This window comes from Herpailurus yagouaroundi, unplaced genomic scaffold (assembly GCF_014898765.1).
Source record: "Herpailurus yagouaroundi ecotype Mexico unplaced genomic scaffold, PumYag 206, whole genome shotgun sequence".
Lineage (NCBI taxonomy): Eukaryota > Metazoa > Chordata > Mammalia > Carnivora > Felidae > Herpailurus > Herpailurus yagouaroundi.
The window spans coordinates 1,159,415-1,177,012 of record NW_024412437.1 but is presented as its reverse complement, the minus strand read 5'-3'; the positions used below and the strand labels follow the sequence as shown (position 1 = coordinate 1,177,012).

At 44.3% G+C, this 17,598-nt stretch overlaps 1 protein-coding gene across 4 annotated transcripts in view; it reads right to left on the bottom strand.

The window, feature by feature from the left end:
- The window catches only part of MAP3K3 (mitogen-activated protein kinase kinase kinase 3), a 59,527-nt gene that overhangs the window by 8,829 nt on the left and 33,100 nt on the right, over positions 1–17,598 (bottom strand). For all 4 annotated transcript variants that reach the window (XM_040452057.1, XM_040452056.1, XM_040452058.1 and 1 more), the window contains 3 exons: positions 11,950–12,070; positions 3,822–3,955; positions 943–1,016 (listed from right to left, as the gene is read on the bottom strand). In XM_040452057.1, the coding sequence (XP_040307991.1) occupies positions 943–1,016; positions 3,822–3,955; positions 11,950–12,070 (329 nt within the window). The remainder of the gene's footprint in view (positions 1–942; positions 1,017–3,821; positions 3,956–11,949; positions 12,071–17,598) is intronic.

The following is a 17,598-nucleotide window of genomic DNA, read 5'->3' as shown; positions in this document are numbered from 1 at the left end:
GCTACTCTGGCTGAAGAGCAAGCCCCTGACAAGGCTATGAGCTGGATACTAGCAAGTAACTATGACTGAATTCTATGACACTGCTCATCAGTTTTCAGATATGTTAGGAAAGACGTAATACAGATCTGGCGATAGTCACAAGGTCAGTACCCATATGAACAATTAATCAGTTACACACAGGGAAAAAAAAAAAAAAAATCTCAAACCTGCTCCAAAGCCTCTGACCACAGCCCTAAGCCCAGCCAGACATGATCAAATGTGCTATTGGAAATAACAAGGTCAAGGTGAGAGGCTGGCTGGATAAGTGCTAAAGCCAACTCTAAACATACCCCTGCTGATGGGTGAATCAGCTCCACAGAACCATTTGGTATGTAAAAGATAGCACTTGTTCCCTCTCCAAGTGTGTGAACAAAATTCCACACCAAGCAGCATGGTAAGCTAGGCAGTCTGGATATTTTGTTTTCTGGTTTTTATAGCCCAGTGTCTTATTCCGCCAGAAACACTTGGAGGAAAAAAAATAAGGTAAACCCACAGGTAACAATTCAGTTTTGTCCCCAAAAACATTGAACTTCACTGCCTGTCGGGCCAGATCACAGCAATGAGGCCAAGAGCACAAGAGCAGCGTGTATATTATACAGAACCTCAGAACATGTCAAGCACTCAGAATAACAGAGCAAGCATTTAACACATGTGAATTGCTATCATGAGCTTCTATTACATTCATCAAACTATACAAACATAACATTCTTCACGGTATTTGAAAAATTAAGGAGATGGCTAGGCATCCCAGAAAGAGATTTCTTTCCCAGAAGCATGATGCTTTAACCATGGGTCTGCAGACCAGTGTCTAGATCAGAGACATACTAGCTAACTCTATTTCCTCAGCCCACCAGTCCCAAAAATGCCTACGCACTAACCCCCAGAGCAGCCACAGTCCCGTACCTGTCGGCTGACCTGTCCAAGGATTGGCAGCTTCCTGACAAGGAATTTTCAGCACTGCTCAGAGGATCCAACATCTGCAAGGCAAGTCATACAATAAAACCCAATCCCAGCCAGGTGACTCAGGGCTTTACGGCCCAGCCAAGTCCAGCAAATGGTGCTTTTTGTCAAAATATGAAAGTGCCCTTTCTCTGCCTGTGCAGTGGGAAGAATAATTAGGAAGGTACCATTCTCCCCCATAGTTTGAAAGGCAAGTTTCCAGGAGTGAGAAAAGTGCCTGGCCAGCATCCCAAGGAGCTCTGCCAGGAGAGCAAAGCAGAGATGCTACTTCTCCTGTTGGCATTTTGTTGGCTCGTGAACATTGGGAGCCTGGCGATGGAGCTGGTACTACCCTGCAGAGGCTTCCAGTGCATCTGGGTGGGACTGTAATGCTTCTGTTTACACTCCATAATTTAAAATTTATAAAGACAAGTATTGTCCTCATTTCACAGACAAATCACTGCAGGTCTAGAAGGTTAGGAGACTTGTTTAAAGTCATGAAACTAGTTATTGTACAGCTGATACAGATGAAAAATTTCCTAGTTCCTGGTTCTCATATACAAGCAATAAGTACCTACTATGTAAGTTAAAGTGTTTCTCTGGCCCTTGGTCGAATGCAGTAATAAAAAGCCTTCAGATTAGTTTTTTCTCCAACTAAACTCCCTTCATTTAGCCTAAGGGGGTATTCCCTATCAGCGTATTCATTATCTGAGAGACAAAGTTAAAAATTACATAGAGAAGCAGAAATCAGACTTATGAAAATCCACTAACAACTTTCATAAAATTAGTTTCCAACTCAAATTATCTCTTCCTATTTAATGCTAGGGTCCATCTTGCCCATAATTTCAAAGAGAGACCAGTTAACAGAAGAAGAATGTGCAAGTACAATAACATGGCAGGTATGATGAAGCAGGAATACCAAAGGTTCAAAAGGGGCCTTTGGAAAATTCACTGAATCCTGCGAAGTCTTCTGTAAAAAAGGATAATTTTTTTTAATGTTTACTTATTTTTGAGGGGCGCCTGGGTGGCTCAGTTGGTTGAGTGTCCAGCTTCAGCTCAGGTCATGATCTCACGGTTCGTGGGTTCGAGTCCCGTGTTGGACTCTGTGCTGACACCTCAGAGCCTGCAGCCTGCTTCGGATTCTGTGTCTCCTTCACTCTCTGCCCCTGCCTCACTCACTCTGTCTCTCTCTTTCTCAAAAATAAACATTAAAAAAATGTTTATTTATTTTTGAGAGAGAGAGCAACGAGGGGAGGGGCACAGAGAGAGGGACACAGAGGATCTGAGGTGGGCTCTGTACTGACAGCAAAGAGCTCAATGCAGGGCTCCAACTCACAAACCGTGAGATCATGACCTGAGCCGAAGTTGGACGTTCAACCTACCTACTGAGATGCCCTGGAGCCCCCAAAAAGGACAATCTTTATGACAATGCTGAAGAAATCAAAGGGGAAGTCAAGGAAGTTACATTGTGTTAACAAAATTTTTGATATAAAAATTAAGCCAAAAAATTTTACCTGAATCATGCTTTTGTTCATTCTAAAAATTAGCAAATAGATGCAACTATCTCCTTAATCTGATTAAAGAAACAACAAAATAAACTTATCTTAGTTTCACTTTTCCAGAAAGGCCCAATTGAATATTCTTTCACTACATACATGTTTTGGTCTCCATTAAGTGGATTTATCTTGAATGGTCCGTTACCAGGAACAATTCACTTTAGCTAAAGAGGCCGGGGCACCAGGGAAGGACCTATGCATTCCTTCTTTGGCCTCTTTCTAAAAGTCTGTCCTCTCTAGGAGTCCAATACTCCCACACCTTCTAGGGCTAGCCAGGTAAAACAAAGAAGTAAAAGGACCAGAATATAGGGCCACAGGGAGGGATCAAGACCAAAGGCAATAAACTCATTTGCAATCTGAGATTTTACACCCAAGTCACCTCTAACACAGCCAATGTCCAGAAGTGCTCTGGTTAAAGAAAACAGAAAGAATAGTCAGTAAAATACCTAAGAAGGGAATCCTTATCTAAAAGCACTCCATAAACATAATTTTATCTGGAAAGCAAGAGTTAACAGAAGAGAGAAGAAGCAGTGTAAAGGGCTTCTCACAGCCTGTATAGTTTGGATAATGCTTTCAGAGATTAGCTATCATGGGGAAAGAAAAGTTGTAAGAATCAGTTTTAGGGGAAAGAAAAGTTACAAGGATCAGTTTTTTTGTAAAATCCCTCATGTGATAGTGCTGGTCCTTCTACTGGACACTTTACTCTTAAGAAATCCCCCTTTCCCAGACCAACTCCTAAACATTTATAAGTGCAGATCCTTCTCTTACGCAATCAAAGCAAAGCTTCTGTGACAAGACTTCAGAACGAAGCCAGAGATCTCGCTCTCGCTGAATTCACCAAGCTAAAATGTCATTTTCATCAAGCGAGCCACTAGTTAAAAAGTTAGCCATTGAAATGGGTAAGCTGTTCCGGAGGACGTACCCTAGAGTGACCCCCACAATGAGTCACAGCCTTGTATAAACCCCTTCCCTTAAATAAGGGGAGAACTTGTAACTTGCTTCTAGTCAACAGACTATGGCAAAGAGGGTGGCATGTTCATTCCTGTGATTATGTTACATTTGATGACTCCATCTTCATGTTACATTTTATGATCCACAGACTGGAGCAAGAGATTCTCCTTCTGGCCTTGAAGAAGCTGCCATATTGTGAGAGAGCCAAATGGCAAGGAACCGAAGGTGATTTCTAAGAGCTCAGAGTGCTCTTAGTCGCTCTTAGCGACCACTGAGAAGCCCCTTTATAGCCTTGGTCTGACACACTCCAAGGCATATCCCGGACCCCATACTCACACACTGCTCACTGGTCTCTGGGATGAACTCCCCCTCGCTGTTGATGCTGGTATAGGACCCCTGCCGGGCAATGCGCTGCTGCCGCTCAGGCACATAGCCAGGGGGAGGTGAGCTTCGTCCGGGGTTCTGGGAGCCTAGAGCACAGAAACAAGATCTTTTACAACAGAGCCCAGGATGTGCCCTTGAGAGGAGCAGACACAGGACCAGGTCGGACCAAATGTCTGTTGCAGAGGCTGGTACAAGGTAGGAGCTCAGCAGAATTCCATTCGTTTCCTTCACTGTATGTGGCCGATAAAATGGGTTAGACTCAAGATCCATTCCACGCTTCAGGTATGCCTTCCTGCACTTTCGAAGTTAATCAGCTAAAAGCTATTACATCTAAGACCCCCTGGGGTCCAGCCAATCAGATGCACTTGTGTGAGATTGAGATGGCTTCCTGCTATTCCTACCGCTCCTGGACACAGTCATGGGAGCCGCGGTTTTCCTGCTGCAGTGTTACCAGAGGCCCCACACCTGGTCTCCAGTTTTTCCGATGTCAAGACACAGACGCAGGCATCCTCTATGTATGTGGTGTGAAGCAGAGCAGAGGGGCACTGTGCTTCTGAATCTGGTAGCTTCCAGATTACAGAAGAGGGAGTAGCTCTGTGGTGTCTGTTTCTCTCTCTCTCCACCCTGTAAGCCAAGATGTGCACTAAATCTATTCTTCCTGAAACTAGTTAGAGTGGATTCTACTCTGTGCACCTGAACCCTGAGCAATACGTGCTGGGGTAAAAAGGTATTACACATCTGACCTAGAATGAACAAAAAATGTCTCTTGTAAGGGACTGATGAGAGAAAAAGAAAAACCCACTTATTGATGAAATCCCCAGACAGGGATCTAAACTATCCGCAGACAGGATGAACTGCCCCAGTCTGTTACATGGAGTGTCTAGGTGAAGCCTCCCTGGGATAGAATATCCAAGAATGCAACATCCATTCTCTTCTTCACCAGCTGCCACTGAACTCTCCCCTGGTTTTCCAGGTAGGATGGGACTGGCTCACAAGGCCAGCACTACAGACCCAGGAGGGGCTGGGGGAAAATAGCAAAGGTTTTCTGAGCTTTTATTTCCAGCCAGAGACTTTCACTTTTTCCAATACACATTGCTGCCTGCAGAGAGCCAGCCTTATTATCTGATGGGCAATGGGCCAGGGGCTATTGTGCACAGGCCCACAGCTTGGGGCAGGAAAGGGAAGTCTCCTCAAACCAATGGCTATCAGAGGAAGCAAATGGAAAAACCAGGAGTTGGCAGAACTGCTCCAGAGCATTTTCAGTTTTGTTTTTATCTTCAATTCAGAAATTGGGGGCTACAACAGCAGTCGAGACCAAGTAAGACAGGGACCTGAACAGGACAGGACACTGGACTGCAAGACTCACTGATGCGCCCACATTTACCAGCAGAGACAGCAGTGAGCTAGACAGCACAAATCACAGCACTATGCAAGCAAGACCACTCAACTCAGGCCTTGGAAAGCAGGCATGGCAGGGACAGCAGGCTCTCTGGGATGCCCTTCCCTGGCATTCCAGCCCAATCTTGTTCTATTCTCATGAGGCCATTTGTGCCAAGGGGCCCCAGCAGCAACAGCTGAAGCAACAAAGCAGAGTAGTAGGCCTGTGTCCAGAGTGGCCCACTGCTTTGCATGATGGTGCTCTACACATAAGGAGAAAGCCAGGGCTTTAAGCTGCTGGCCGTCTGTGCTCCTCCCGGGCCATGCCAGCTCTCTGCTAGGTCCTTAACCCATAGTGCAGAGTCCGAGCAAAACTCTCACCCAAAGCTGAAAGACTGGCTCTCAGATTCTACCCGTTCTCATAGGAGATTCCTGTCAGGAAGCTGATGCAGTCAGGAAGTTGCCTCTGCAGGGAGTTCTAGGGTTTGGGGTCAGTGTTAATGTGCAGGTCATTCCAAGTACAAAGAGATAGCTGTTTTGGACATCAACTATTTTCTCTAAACTCTGCTGTCTCTTGCTGGGCAGATGAGATTGGGGGAGGAATTGAATCTTTTTTTCTTCTTCAGTGGGAAATCTTAACCAGTATTTCTTAGTGTGCTCACACTGGACCAGGCTGTGCAGAACATTTCATCCCATGAGACCCGGAGGACATCCTAATGTGTTTCAACTTTCAAAATTCCCATTTTATTCTGAAGTTGCCACCACTACTAAACAGTTTCTGGTCTCATCTAGCATCACAGAAGAATTTCTGGCAAGGAGAAGAGCCCTGTGGAAGTGAAGGGAGCTGACTTGTGTGATCCCAGGCCCCGCCCTTCCGACTGCACCAGGACAGGGGGGACAGGAGGTCTGCACTGTGCACAGCTCTCTACCCCACTGCTGCCATGGCTCCCTCCAGTCACCTCATCCTTTCAATACTTCTCTCCTCCTCTGCCTGAACTTTTCCTTCTCTCCTTCCCCTGGCCAAAGCATTCTGCACCCTCTACCTGCACTCCTCGCTTCATCTGCCACAGGAGTCGGCTTCCCCACGGTTCCTTTGGCACCACCTTCAGCACTCTTTTCACCTGACTTTGCGCCTCCCTTCCTGGTGAGCATGCTCAGATCTCTAGCTTACAGTCTACCTCTCCTATAAACCACTAACCCATCTCTGATTTTCTTTCACCACCAAGCTCCTTGAAAGAACTGATTGCCTTTGCTCCCCCACTACCCATTCCTTAGGGGTTGCAATCTGGTTTGCCTAACTGTGGGATTGCAGTAGCAAGACAAGGAATAAGATGGAGCGGGAACAGAGGCAAAGGCACTTAACAAGACACACTAGACGGAACATGAGTCAGAAGGTGGCAGGGCTTGGCTACATGGCTTAAGGGCACCACCCAATGTATATGGGAAAAAATGGTGCTCGAGTTGGCTTCAAAGGTGGGTAAAATTTCTACAGGCAAGATAGGAGGAAGGGCATCGTCACATAGGGAAACTCCATCTGCCTTGTCTGCAGATCTCCCCACAGGGATCTTTCTTTTGGGTTAACTCATCACCTAGTTGTTTTTGTTTGTTTGTTGCTTTAGTTTTTAGCATGAACTAGTTTAATAGACTAATTGGCTTGAAAAAATTAAAATTCAAGGTATGTATATTACAACGGAAAGAACAAAAAGTAAACATGATAAATGGTTTCAAATAGTTGAAAAATTGTCAGATGAAAGATGTTATCTGTACATCTGTGTTGCTCAAGAGAGCAGTACCAGAGTCACTGGGTAATGTGAGAGAAGGCAGATTTTCAATTCAATATAAGGAAAAACCTCAAACAAATAGCGTGATCTGAAATTGGACTTGCACTTCCCCATCACTGAACACGGTGCGGTGGGGGCTGAATGACGTGCATGTTACTGTCTCTCACTAAATACAGGTTCCTTCATATTGGTGGAGGGAGGAGGCAAACCCCACTTGCTCCTGCTGGTTGGGGGGGCTGAATGGCTAAGGCTTCTTGACCCCATTTCTACTCCAAGCACTTCTTCTACTGCCCAATGCTTAAACCCTGACTCTTTCCTCTTCCTGTTTCCTTCCACTTCCAAACAGCCTTACGCTGCACCAACACAGCAAGCACTCAGACATTTGTGGACCAAACGACAAGTTGCCCTTGGTCTGCCCTTTCCAACCTGGCTGGTACCATGTAAGGCCTCCCCCTACCCCCTCCTGTTTCTCTGGTCACTCCTTTGCTGTGTCCTTTGCAGGTTCATCTTCCCCTAATTGGCCATGAAGTGTCTGGATTCCTAAGGCTCAGTCCTAGGCTTCTTCTTACTCTGCAGTCTCTCCTTAGGGCCCCTCACCTGGGCACATGGCTTCAGGCGGACAATTTCTAATTTTTTTTTCTAGTCCTGATTTTCTCCTCTAGAGACCTGTATATCTAACTGTTCATTTGCTATCTCCTCTTAGCTCTCTCAAAGGCACCTCTAACTCAACCTCTAAAACATCAGGTCTGCCTCTTCTCAGCATGCGAAACCAGGCTCTCGTCGACCGTTTCTGTTTTGGTGAAAGGCAGTGCCATTCATCCAGATCCATAAACCAGTAACTCATCTCCTGCTCATTCTACCCCTGCAAAATCAATATAGTATCACGGTAGTTCTGAAATCTTTGGTCTTAGAACCCTTTTACACTTTAAAAACCAAGGACATCAAATAGCTTTTATTAAGAGGGTTTTATCAATTGATATTCACTGTATTAGATATTAAAGCTCAAAAATTTTGCAAATACACAGGGCGCCTGGGTGGCTCAGTAGTTGAGCATCTGGCTCTTGATTTCAGCTCAGGTCATGATCTCACAGTTCGTGAGAGATCAGGCCCCAAGCTGGGCTCTGTGCTGACAATATACAGCTTGTTTGGGATTCTCTCTTTCTCTCCTCTCTCTCTGCTCCTCCCCCACTCGTGCTTTCTCTCTCAAAATAAATAAATAAGTAAATAAATAAATAAACTTTAAAAAACAGCTTTTTTTTGAAAACACATTAATACACAAGCACACATTCTATTAGCCATCAGAGCAATGACATCACCTCACACATGTAACCTCTGGAAAACTCCAATGTATATTCATGAGAGAATCAATAAAAAGGCAAACCGCAGACCCCCTGAAGGGATCTCAGGGACCCCCTGCACTGAGTCCCCACCCTAGACCACACTTTGAGAACCACCACAATGCTGTGTTCTGTTGTTTTTACCTTCTAAATGTCTCAAATACACCTGTGCCTTCTCTCCAATACTGTCACCAGCCTAATCCAAGCTTCTGTCTTCTTCCTCTGGACCAAACTGCTTTAGCCTAACATGGTTTCTCTTCTTTCTTCCCTCCCTCCCTCCTTCCATCCATTCATTCTAATTTACATCCAAGTTAGTTGGCATATAGTACAATGATTTCAGTAGATTCCTTAATGCCTCTTACCCATTTAGCCCATCCCCCCCCACAATCCCTCCAGCAACCCTCTGCTTGTTCTCTATATTTAAGAGTCTCTTATGTTTTGTCTCCCTCCCTGTTTTTATATTATTTTTGCTTCCCTTCCCTTATGTTCATCTGTTTTGTCTCTTAAATTCCTCATACGAGTGAAGTCATATGATATTTGTCTTTCTCTAATTTCACTGAGCATGATACCCTCAAGTTCCATCCACATAGTTGCAAATGGCAAGATTTCATTCTTTTTGATTGTCGAGTAACACTCCATTGTATATATATACCACATCTTCTTTATCCATTCATCTGTCGATGGACATTTGGGCTCTTTCCATACTTTGGCTATTGTCGATAGCACTGCTATAAACATTGGGGTGCATGTGCCCCTTCGAAACAGCACAACATGGTTTCTCTTTGATCTGTTCTTGCTCCCCTGCAATCTGTTCTCCACAATGTAGCTAGAGCAATCTTTTCAAAACACAAATTGGAGTATGTCACATTACCCATTTCTATTCACTTTAAAAACAAGAAAGTGGATTTTCACTGCTTTCAACATTAAAGATCAAAATCTTTAATCATAGGACCATGGACCATAAGGCTCTGCCTCCCTCCCTGGCCTTAGATGGTTCCTCCCCATTGTTCTCAGCTCTCCAGCCTCAGGGCTTCTTTCTGTTTCTCAGTCACACCATATTCCCCCAGCCAGCAGGCCTCCACACGTATAGCTCCCCCTGCCTCAGATTTTCTTCCCTGTTTCCCTTTGCAAAATTCCCACATTCATGCTCTGGATCATAGGCTACGGCTTTTCTGGCCCCCCAAGTCAGGGCACATCCCTCTGTTATACATGCTCATAGCACCACACACCTTTCAGCCACAGCCTGTAAGTCATACATTAATCTCATCATGATAAGTAAGTATTTGTCTTCCCAAAGACAAATTGTCTTATGCATCTATAAGAGACATAAGGGGCAGAAGCCAGGTCATTTTGCCTTCCCATGTTTCTGGCACATAGCTGATATTTTGACAATTAAACCTGAAGTGAATAAATGAATGAATAAAAATGTCATTTGATACGGAGATAATGTGACAAACACTGTAACAGAGACGGGCATAAGGGAGCAACATTTTCAGTGGCTTCCCACTGCCTACCAATAAGCCCAAGGGCATTAAAGGCTCCTTAGGAAGTGGCCCAGGCATCCTTTCTCACCTTCCTTTATTCTCCTCCAAATACATCAGCCAGTCTGAAGCACAAGTGAGATTTCCACAGGCTAACAGTCAAAAAGCCCTCTCCCCTCATCCTTGCCTATAGAAGGCCCCCATGATCTCTGAGCCACACTCCACACCATCTGGGGTTCTTGGAACCCAACACCTTTTTCAATTATGTCTGGCAGGTACCCCTTCCTGTGCCTTGAATATCTCTATGCTAAACAAATCTTCATGTGTCAGCTCTGGTGTTTCCTCTTCTGTGGAAGACCTTCTCCAAAGCCTGGGCAGAGTCAGTTATTGCCTGTTCTGTGCTCCCACCCACCCTGCCCTCCACTGCAGCCTCATTGTACATGTGTCCACTGTAGCGGTCATCTCAGCCCAACGGCTGGTATATCATGCTTGCCGAATGAAGGAACCCAGGATCTATACATGCTGGGAGGCTGTACTGCCCAATCTCTAGATACAAAGGAACTGCTTCATAAAAATCCTATTCCTCAGCATTCTCAGATAAGGAAATTCTATACATGGCTCTTCAGAACAATGCCTAGCATTTAGGCCCTGCCTCTACACACAAATCATGGGCTCTTGCTTAGGACCAGGAGGCCCAATGGTCCAATCACTGCCCCATGTCGATCCTCACTGCTTACTGTACAAATGAACAATACTGCCCTCCTCCAGCCCCTCAGTCTCTCTGAGGGTTCTGGAACAGAAGCCATTCTAGCAGAGTCAGGGCACCTGGAGACCAGGACTAGAGATGTTCTGGACAGTGTCTCCTTGCTGGGGTTCTGGCTCTTTCTCCTCAACCAGCTTATTAAAAACATAGCCACCAGTTATTTACAATGTTAGAGAAATATGGAACTCATATGTGGACCTTCAGCTGGGCAACACTTACCACCAGTGTTTGCTCAGGTTCCTGAAATTACTCAGTAAGGCAAAGTCAGTGCCTTAGTAACACATTCTTCCTGCTTATCACTCACAGACAGGCTCAGCAGCAGGAATGATGTTCAGAACTCCCCAAGCTCAGCTCAAGATCTTCAGAGAGCAGTTTAATTTGATGCAATTCTACCTTATGAAGAGAACTTGCCTTCCTAGCAGCAGCAACCTCACCACAAATGTTTGAAGGCCTGGTTTCCTTCTTGATACAGATGCCACAATTCAGGATGTGGCCTTCTCCTCAGACTTGGGAAATGGGATCCAGTACAATATTGGATTATCTGGCATAAGGCACAGACCTGGCTGAGATTTCCTTCCTGGGGAGGCCTGGGAGCAGCTACATAGCTTTCTTCCTAGTTAGCCAATCATATATACTCTGTCAACAGTCTGCTGTCCTTTCCAGACAACTTAGTTTGATTTTCTAAGAGTTTCATTGGTCAACATCTTCCTCAGAGCATAAGGACTCTTCAGGAATCATAAGCAAGAGGTCTAAGGTCAAAACTCAAACTTGGACCTGACTCCTAACCTCACAAGTTCCCAGTTCTTTGGCAAAATGATGGTCAAAAATGAGAGTGGACTGGGAGCCTGGGTGGCTCAGTCAGTTAAGCATCTGACTTCAGCTCAGGTCATGATCTCATGGTTCGTGGGTTTCAGCCCCGCGTAGCACTCTCTGTTGGCAGCTCACAGCCTGGAGCCCACTTTGGATTCTGTGTTTCCCTCTCTCTCTGCCCCTCCCCCACTCATGCTCTGTCTCTCAAAAGTAATATAAATAAACGTTACAAAAAATGAGAGTAGACTGTCGTTGGAGGTCTTCAAGCAGATGTTTGAGGAGATCACTTTTTCAGACATATTCAAAAGGAACTTGGTCATGCCGTCATGTTGTTACACTATAAGTTCCTTGAGGGTTGGGACACTATTCCAGTCATTTCTCTACCCATTCCCCCCAAATAAAGGCACAGAGGATTATTTTGCACAGGGTAGTAATCTACAAATGATGGTTTTTTAATTAATAAATATTTGATTTTTAAAAAGCATGGGCAGATAAATTAGATGACAGGGAAAAAAGGGGTGAAATACTCACTGACAGAGAGGTGCCTGCTTCTGGGCTCTGGGGGCTGGTAGATGGTATTTATATCTCCTGCAGACTGGGAAGCTTTGATCCGCACCTGCCTGGACACCCCAGAATGGGGAGAGGGACTGGTCTGCAAGATAAGAGGAAAAAAGCTGAGCTATCTTTAGGCAGGCAGGCCAAGAAAGGCCTCCTCCCCTTCCCTAAGACTCATGTTCTTAGCTGCCTTCATGCTTTCAATACACGAGCTACCCAGTCTCTTCCCCCAAATCTCACTCTTCGATATGTCTTGGCAAATCACTATTTCCTCACAGTAGTTTTACAGCTTCAGTGTTATCTGAGCACTGAGACCCACTGCCCCAGTTTAAAGAGTGATGACCTAGGCATGGAGGAATAACAAGTTTTCCTATAATAATATGCCAAACAGAAAAGACAGTTGTAAACACTCCCTCATAAAATTCTCCAGAGAGCTTGGGAAAAATAGCAGGAAATTATTTCAGCAGCGAGATCACCTGCTGAGTGGGGGGTCAGAATAGAGAATGATGGCAACCTCCCTGCGCAACAGAAATCTGGGTGATAAACATGTATTTCTCAAAGTAGCTTGATGTGCTGCTTCTGCCCCAATCATAATCACTCCCTCAAAATTAAGGCAAAGTCTCAGTTGATTAACATAACCAGGCTTTCTATGAAAACCATCTCAGGATTGTGTTCATCTGGGAAAGGCTATCAAAGGTACCATTCTGCCAGAGGTCAAGGATCTCAGAACAGAATGGGATCATCAACATTACCACATGCACCCTTGCTCTGGCACTGTCCCAGTCAAGCCACCAGTGAGCCCTAGAAAAAAAATCAAAGCAACAAAGGAGGGCCCTTGCACTGAGAAAGCTAAAAACTGAAGCTCAGTGGTGAGCAAGTGGCGTCAGGATGCAGTCACAAACATGCAGAGCACTCCAGAGAGTGGGGCTGGGAGGTCAGGACTCTAAAGAACTTGGGTCAAATTTCTAGTTGCTTCTTGAGCTCTTCTACCTCACATAAGAAAAAAAAGTCTGACCTAAACAAACTATATCCTGTCCTCCAGGAAAAAGGCCCGCTTTCAGGGGTAATTCAGCTGCCAAGCAGCCTCCTCTGGTCTCCCCACACCAGACTTTATCACATGCAGGGCTGTCTTCACAAACTGTCTTGCTCTAACGGGAAGTCAGAACCAAGGGGAAGTGAATGTTCTTGCAGAAGCCTCCGATGTGCAATAGCTCTCTGCTGAGAGTCAGAAAGGAAAAAACAGTCAAAGCCACATACTGGGGAAGCAGGCCAGTGAAGGGCAAGGGAAGGCCACAGCCCTGCAGTCAGAAAGAGAAGAGCCACGTGATGAGCTGCCCCCCCCCCCCCCAGCACACCTACTTACACACAGGGCCTATTCCAGAAATCTTGGTGGCGTGAATTTGAAATGTATCAAAGAACATATACTCTAAACTCTCAATTCTAAATTCTAAAAGCTGAGATGAGAAAGTAGGTTCCACAGCCAGCAAAAGCACAGACCTACAGAAGGAAAGGCTGCAGTTGTGGCAACAGGTTGGAAAACGTATGAAGGTTTCAAAGCAGGCTTTTCACACCTTAATGTGCACAAATCCAACTGGAACCTTGTTAAAACAGAGATTCTGACTCAGTAGGTCTGGGGTGGAGTAGAGAATCTGCATTTCTTTTTCTTTTTTTTTTTAAAGATTTTATTTTTAAGTAATCTCTACACCCAATATGGGGCTTGGGATCAAGAGTCACACACTCCACCAACTGAGCCAGCCAGGTGCCCCGAGAATCTGCATTTCTAACAAGCTTCCAGGCATGCTAATGCTGCTGATCCATGGGTCACACTTTGAGCAGGAGGTCTTAGGAGGAGAGTAACACTTCAATTTAAGGTCACGGTTCCCAATCCTAGCCACCCACTTGAAGAGCTGCCTGTGGGGCCACACACACCTCACACCAACTACAACAGGATCTCTGGGGCTGGGGCCAAAGGGTTGGTATTTTTTAAATCTCCCCAAGTGTGTGTAATATTCAGTCAATTTTGAAAACACTGATTTAAGGGGATAAAAGGCAATGGCATTGTAAACAAAAATGAGGTTCATGCAAGGATTCAGGGAACCTTGAACAAGACAGAGAAGTGGGAAAGAGAGGAAGGAGGAAGGTGGGACTAGGAAAACCAAAAGGGGACAGCAGTGGAGTGAAAGCAGAGCCCACGGGTATAGAGTGGGTGGCCAGCAGAACGTTCTAAAGACAGCAAACAGAAGGTGGCATTTGCCTACCCCGTGCCTCACTGAAGGACTCTGCAGGTAGCAGTGTGTCTGGCTGATACAAATGACATGAAAAATTACCAGGGAACCAATTTCATAAAGATTGCAGTGACTGGAAGCTAGAAAATCAGCAGAAAAGGTCACAAAAGTGGATTCACAAATTACCTTGCTAAGAGATCTGGTGGTATGAGACAAAGTGAACAAGTAGGCTCAACTATGCAGGGGGAAGGGGTGTGTGTGTGTGTGGTTGTGTCAGTTTGGTTCGCAGGAGCATCAAGTGAGAAACGGCACCTGGATCTCACCAGGCCTCTGCCTTAAGGGTGGCAACAAGAGACTTTGCACCAAATATTCCCCCCGATATTTAAGGGGTTCATCCAAACCAGGACAAGGTGACTAAATCTGTGTTTTCATTATCCCTACTCTTCAGTGCTTCGTAGATTCTGATTACGTATATGCTTAGGCTGCCTTTCCAGACTAAAGAGTTCCAGGCTTTTTAAGCTATTCATATATAAAAGTGAATTTTCAACCCCTTGAAAATTTCATCTTCCCTTAGACCTATTCTAGTTCGGTTGCCCTCTGAGCTGTGGGGAAGAGAGTGACATAACATCTCACAACTTCTCCCCATGGGCAATGTTATATTTTCTGTTCTGTTTCTAACAAACTGTGGAGGAACCTGGAGGAGGTTTCCCAAGGACTACAATAATTCTAAGATCCCCATCCTGGATGGTAACTGACAGGTACTGAACTACACAGAACATCTGGATTCTAGACCAGCTCTGTCACCATTTACTGCTTCACCTCAGGCAAGTCACTCTGTCTCAGTCTCCCCAGGTTTAGACTGGCAAGAACAGATACCTGCCCTGGACCCCTCAAAGTTGCAAGAATCAATGAGAGACAAAAGCACTTACACACTTTTTAAACAGGGACCAGACTGAAGCTATGCCACTCAACAACTTTGATCCTGTCTTCTTGCACTTGCCCCATTATTTTAGTAAGACAAAAAAGATGGATTACTCTTTACATTGTCCTTGATATTTTTAACTTAAATAGCAGAAAAGGTAGCATCAAACTCATTGATGGGATATTTGGGAACTGGGCAACATTTGGAAGAGAAGATTAAAAGTTTACTTTTGTCAGGGAGAATCTGAGGTAATAAAATAAAATGCCATACTCAGTTTAAGGTGGCTGGGTATTTCGTTTTTATCATATTCGGATATAAGTGACAAAAGAACATTAAGCTTGAAGTGGCTTAGTCGGTTAAGTGTCCGACTCTTGATATCAGCTCAGGTCATGATCTCATGTTCGTGAGATTGATCCCTGTGTTGGGCTCTGTGCTGGGCGTGGAACCTGCTTAGGATTCTCCCTCCCTCCCTCTCTTCCCCCCGCCCCCCCCCCCCCGCCCCATGCTTACTTGCTTGCTCTCTTTCTCTCTCAAAAAAATAAAAAATAAAAATTATAAAAAACCTTCTTATAAAAAAAAAAAGAATGTTAAGCTTGAGATTACTTTAAGAGAGTAGAAAAGCTGGGTCTAGGAAGTTATAAGATCAAGAGAGGAAAGATAAACTAACAGATGCACACATGTTTAGAGAAGTCTGTAATAGCAATAATCTAAGAGGTGATGGTTCCAGGCACAGGCCTAATGTGGCAAGAACTACCAAAGGAGATGATGAAGTTTCTTAAAAGGGCAGGAGAAAGTAAGGCTAGAGAGAGGCTCTTCAGACTCTGTGATGACCAAAATCCAGGAGTTCTCAGGTAAGAACAATATTGAAGCCTAAGACATGGCCTTGGACAGGTGAGGTGGGAGGGGTATGATATACACCTTGGTGAGGGGTAAAGGCAGAGGAAAGATTAGAAGTTGTCATAGAAGGATCAGCAGAAAAGGAATTCAGAGAGAAGAGACCACACATTTATTTATTTATTTATTTATTTATTTATTTAATTTATTTATTTATTTATTTTTTGAGACCACACATTTAGAAACAGGAATAAGAAGGGAAGTAAAGGTATAAGTGATAACAATAGGTGGATGAGGCAATCGCTTGCTAAAAAGAAAATAAACTCAGTAGAGAAACGAAGTGGCTGAGAGTTGCCAGCAAGAGATGAGGCAGGCAGGGTGCTATGGTATCCTGGAGCAGCATACCGAAGTATGATCTGTAGGCTGGCACCAGGCCACAAGCCGTGGTATAACAGTCCTCAACGAGGTAAATACAGAAACGGAGAATAACTCTGTACAGACTTTTACAGCAATTTGGCAGACTGACTTTCTGTCTATTGAATCTAATAATAAAAACTGTGGTCTTGTATTTTGTATGTCACTGGTTTCCTTTTCCATTTCATTTTTCAGTTTTTGTGTTTTAAAAGGAACTGATGCATGACAGACTAGAAATCAGAACAAAACTGACATTGCATCATAGATGCTTAGAGAAGCACTGTTCTGGAGGTGGGATTCCTGAGCACATAGCAAATCTGGATCATGATACTTGTGTTTATTAAGAAGTCTGAGGTCTAGCTGAGGAAGCTCCCAAAGAAAGGTTTTATCACCACCATTACCACTGCTAGTCTTAAATGTAAATCTTTATAAATGCAAAAAAAAAAAAAAAAGCTTAAATGACTTGACAGTAACAAAAATGGTTATTATACTATATATCCACTCAAGGGAATTATGAACCCTTATAAATTATAATTATGAAGACTGCATATTAACATAGAAAAATGTGCGTGACAATATTAAGTGAAAAAATAATTGAGAAAATTATATGACTACCATGACAACATTTGAAGTATGTACACATATGCTCAAAAACTACAGGGGCACATGTAAATATCAATCAATGTGTCATACTGATAGGATTACATAGGATAGTTCTCTCTTTTAAAAAAATTTTTTTTTAAGTGTTTATTTATTTTTGAGACAGAGAGAGACAGAATGCAAGTGGGGGAGGGGCAGAGAGAGAGGGAGTCACAGAATCTGAAACAGGCTCCAGGCTCTGAGCGGTCAGCACAGAGCCCGACGCGGGGCTCGAACTCACAGACTGTGAGATCATGACCTGAGCCGAAGTCGGACGCTCAACCGACTGAGCCACCCAGGCGCCCCATAAACTTTATAAAAAAGTTATACTGACTTTATAGTAATTTTTTAAAATATAGGTCCTTAGAAGGGGAGGCATCAGTGCTTGCTCTGGCAGCACAAATACTAAAACTGGAATAATACAAAAATTAGCATGTATACGGATGACATGCAAATTCATGAAGTGTTCCATAAAAAGAAGGAAGGAAGGAAGGAAGGAAGGAAGGAAGGAAGGAAGGAAGGAAGGAAGAAGGAAGGAAGGAAGGAAAGAAAGAAAGAAAGAAAGAAAGAAAGAAAGAAAGAAAGAAAGAA